Here is a 4,681-nt window from a genome sequence, read left to right as displayed (position 1 = left end):
AATCCATTAAATTTAAAATTTGTGATATTATTACCTCAACTCAGTTCTCTCCCTCTCTCTCTCTCTCCTCCTTCTTCCTCTTCTTCTTCTCTCTCTTTTCTCTCTCTTTTTCTCCAAACACCAAAACCAACACATCAACACCCACAACCCAACCACACAACAGTGACGTTAAGGTGGGACTGGACATCGGGACCCTCCTTCCTCGCTGTTACACTTGCGGAAGCTTTCCTGTTCCTCATTCAAACCAGAGTCGGTGAAGAGAAGAAAGCGGTTCAAAGCAGCAAAGCGAACTATTTAAAACTCACGGGTCCAGGGCTGTATTCAACAGTCTTTATACGAAATATATATATTTATATAAAGGATTTTTAAAAAATATATGGGGAAGCGTGCAGTGGAATTCTTTCGTCTTCCTCGTGAGTTCATTGAAACTTTAAAAGACCGCCAATCACTTCTTTTCAACACTTCAGAATTTCAAACTGCCGGGGCTTGAAAACTGCTCGAATTCCGGATCGAAACAAGGCTCGCCACTATAGGCCAAATCCAATCGATAAGTAATAAATGTAAAAACAAACTAAGCAAACAAAAAAACAAATACAAAAAACAAGGATTTCAAATAATCAAAGCGTGTGTCTTGCCTTTTTGATAATTTCCTTCGAAGTGTCTGAAAACCAAGAAGGGAAGGCTGGCTGAGGGACTTTCCAGGGCAAAACTTCTCTTTGTTACATCCGACTTGTTAAAGAAAAGATAAATATTGATCTTTGGGGATATTAATTAATCAGATTCAATATTATATTATTATATTATTAATGGTCGATCAATTTCAAATTCAGCGATCGGGATGGTTTTAGCTTTTGATGGTTAATCTGGTTTAGAAGTTTGTGATATTTCAGATTCACTGCAGTGTGAAAAAAAAGTGGAAGTCCAGTATGGAGAGGGAGGTTTCTTTGTTTTCCTATTAAGATTGGTGTAGTTCAGTATGATTATCATTATTAAGATGTATAGATTGTTGTGTTTGTGGGTGTGTGTGTGTGTGTGGTGTATTCTTCTACCTGGTATTTTAACTGCCGTAGTTAGGAATGGGGCTGCTGGGGGTTTCCCAAACCCCTTCAACTGGTCCCTGGAGCTGCAAAAAAACCACAAAAACCCCGGACCAATACAACTTTATTTAATAAATTTATTGTGGGCATTGTGCCTTCGCAAAGCAAACATTGAAACACAGCCTGCCAGGCATCCTTTCTACCTGACCACACCCACACACAAACCCAACACCACCAACAAAAAAAAAACACAAACAACCTGTAATCAAACTGTTTCCATTATGGCAAAGAACTTTTAATTTCCTTAATATAATTGAAAAGAGGTTGAATTTTAGGGTAAAAACGTTGGCATGAAAACTTACTTAAGCTCGATGGGAATTTCCTGTAAATTGGCTGAATATTCCCAGGAAACAGTCCGGGAGGTGGCAGCTGGTTGTGGGGCTTTCCAAAAAAAAAACCTTTGATCAGGACAGGAAGGGCTGAAAAGACAACAAAACTTTAAGAAAAGGCAGAAAGGGGGAAAAAGCTGAGGAACCACAAAAAGAAACTGGTGGCTTATTTCAAAGAAGTTCAAAAGGTTGTGTCCTGTTTTGACTGGGGGTGCACGCACCACCCAACACAAACACCACACACTTGTGGTCTGTTGAAGCTGTTCAAAAACTGACTTTCCACAAAAAAACTTTTCCATTTCATATATAAATTTATAAATAACAAACTTCTTTATTTGCGCCCCGTGTTGCCAGGAATTAGCCCGTTTCATTCAGAAATTTCTTTGAGGTCAAGACGGTTCATTTTAAGACTAAATTTTGGAGCATATTTAGGCGAAAAAGCTAAACATTTGACGGTTTTGTTGGGTACCCAACGGGATGCCTCAAGGGTCTTTAGTTCTTTTTCATATGGTACCATCGTCTTCACTCTAGCTTTAAAACGGAGTCTCGGTTGAAAAGGCCCCTGGAAAGACAGAACGTGTGTGTGTGTTGGTGTTGGGTTGGTGTGTGTGTGTTGTGTGGTGGTGTGTGATAACAGATGTGACTGACTGGAGGTAAACGAACAATTCTTTTTCCTGGACGGTTTCAGCGAGAGGTAAAATGAAAAACTGAAACAGGAACAAAAAAACATATTCAAGATACCCTTTGGGTTTACAACCTTGCGTGGATTAAACCATTTATATCACCATACGGACCAGGGCAGTCTTCTAAAACACAAGCTTCTTATCACGTGTTTTTAAATTTTTCACTGCCGACTGAAATAAACCACAAAAGGATAACAATGAAAGTTTCAACAAAACAAAGTCAGGGGGGTCTTGGATCCCAATATTAAAAGTCATTTCTTTTGATTTGTTTTTCCTGTGAAATAAATCGATGCTTCAGGATTGGGAGCGAAAAGAGTCTTAACAAAATGTTCATTCTGTTCTGTTATTATTGTAAAAAAAAAGCTTGCCTGGCTTCAAGGTGTGTCTCGGTTTGATTTTGTGTGTTTTTCCACTATAGTTCTTTTGGTACAGAATTATAATTATGGCAATATGCGTGCTAGCTAAAATCAATGAAAAAGACAAAAGCAGAAAGATGGTTTCATTATTAATTTAAAAATGTAATAAATAGTTAAACTGGAGCTCACTGAAGATGGAGTAGGTTATTCTCAATTATCTCATAAATAAAACAACCTTGTTTTAGGAGCCAAATATGTTTACTTTTCTAAAGCAACAAGTTTTTATGTGAAGGTTTATAGTTTAGTTTAAAAGTTGAAGAGCGCGAAATGTTGTCAGTGTTGTGGGTGTTGTGTCAGTGTTGTTGTGTGTGTTTGTTTTTCAGTTCTTGTTGTGTGTCAGTGTGTGTGTTTGGTGTCAGTTTGTTGTGTGTGTCAGGTGTGTGTGTGTGGGTTCAGGTTGTGTGTGTGTGTGGTCAGTTGTGGTTTGTGTTGTTTTCAGTGCTGTGGGTGTGTTGTTGTCAGTGTGTCCTGGTGTGTTCAGTTTTGGTTGGTTGTCAGTTGGTTTTGTATGCAAATACATTCCATTACTCTCACCGAAAACAAAAACGGGGTGGATCACAAATCTTAACATGCGGTTGAGCGGTGGACATCACTTCATTCATTACTTTATTACACCAAAAAACCAAAACCAAAGTTTTTAACAGACATGGGAACAGGCCAAGAAGGACAGACAGGACCAGGCAGGGCAGCAGGCAGGCAGCGGCGACAGGGCAGGGGCAGAACGGCAGGACGACAGGACAGAACAGGACAGCAAGGCAGCAGGCAAGGAACAGCAGGGGCAAGGCAGGGCAGGACAAGACAAAGACGGACAGGAACAGAACAACCAAGGGCAGGCAGGGCAGGCAGGCAGGCAAGGCAAGGGCAGGCAGAACAGGGGGCAGGCCAGGCAGAACAGGCAGGCAGGGCAAAGGACAGAACAGACAAGAACGGCATTACAAGACAAGGAAAGACAGGACACAGGAACAAGCAGCAGGCAGCAAGGACAAGGACAGAAACAGGGGGACAGTCCAGGGCAAGGAACAGGGGCATAACAACAAGAACCAGGGAACGGGCAGAACCAGACCAAGGACAGCAGGCCAAAGGCAGAACAGACAAGACAAGACAAACAAAAGGACAGGCAAAAGAAGGAACAAGACGGGACAAGGCAGGAACAGAAGACTTTTTGAGGCTTTTCTTTTTTTCATTTCGACACACCCTCTGGAAAAGGTAATTCTCTTGAGTGATGTCATTTTCATTCCTTTTTCAATCTTTCAGGAAAAAAAACAACCCAATCCAACCACCTGTTGCACTTAAAATTGAATTTTTTACCCCTGATATTGATTCAGGTAATACACTGTATCCTTTATGGATTAATGATCAGTATAAAAACCACTGTAATCTTTAATGGATGATTATGATTCAGTATACCCACCTGTATTCTTTATGGAATGATATTGAAATCCTTGTATGACAAGTTCAAAGGAACTGTGCGGAACATATGGACGCTTTAAGGCTCGTGTTTTCTAGGAGTTACGTGTTCGTTAAACAAACACGTTAGGGAAATTGTTTAAAATGTTGTGAATTTTGTTAAAAGGGGAGTTTGGTGGCAGGGAGCTTTTTAGTAGTTTTAAGTATTGATTACTGACACTGGCTGATCAGCGATCCATTTTTATCAGTTTTCTTACAAGGGGCAGCTTTGCCCTTTGTGGCATGTTGTTGTAAACGTCTTTCCTAATTAAAAAAACAATGTGGCGGTTTTACTAAAATGGGTTTATAATAACTATTCTAGACAAGCAGGGACACATAAAAAGACCCCCCAAAGAAACTTTTCTTCGTTCAGAAGAGACCCAGAAACTGAAATAAGACAAGACAGTTGATTTGTTTTTTCCAGGCGGGCAGTGAAAGCCAGGTTTTTGTTTTCCAACTCTTTCTCTTTAAAAGGGAATGCTGCGGTTTTTTTGACTTAACCTTTTAAACCCAACATTCCTTTTCCTCTTTGACTCGATGGGCAACCTTTGCAGGAAAATGAGAACTTTAACTGCAAAAAAGTTTCAAAAATGGTCCATAAACAGTGGTTGTGTTTGTTTTCACTAAAACAGTGTTTGTTGTTTTCACTAAAAAACAAAGTAGTGTGGTTGTTTTCCAACCTTAACAGTTTGTTGGTGTTTGGTTTCAAC

At 39.9% G+C, this 4,681-nt stretch overlaps 1 protein-coding gene across 1 annotated transcript in view; it reads left to right on the top strand.

Annotated features, from left to right (window-relative positions):
- LOC118321963 (ras-related protein Rab-13-like) overlaps positions 1-3,556 on the top strand; it is a 5,986-nt gene extending 2,430 nt beyond the window's left edge. Inside the window, exon 2 of the mRNA XM_035653537.1 lies at positions 3,170-3,556. Within this exon, the coding sequence (XP_035509430.1) occupies positions 3,170-3,556 (387 nt within the window). The remainder of the gene's footprint in view (positions 1-3,169) is intronic.
- Positions 3,557-4,681: the final 1,125 nt, after the last annotated feature.

The sequence above is a fragment of the Morone saxatilis genome, unplaced genomic scaffold (assembly GCF_004916995.1).
Source record: "Morone saxatilis isolate NCDOM2014 unplaced genomic scaffold, NCSU_SB_2.0 Contig12, whole genome shotgun sequence".
Taxonomy (NCBI): domain Eukaryota; kingdom Metazoa; phylum Chordata; class Actinopteri; family Moronidae; genus Morone; species Morone saxatilis.
Note: the sequence above shows the minus strand (reverse complement) of the source record. Positions and strands in the feature narration are given on the sequence as shown.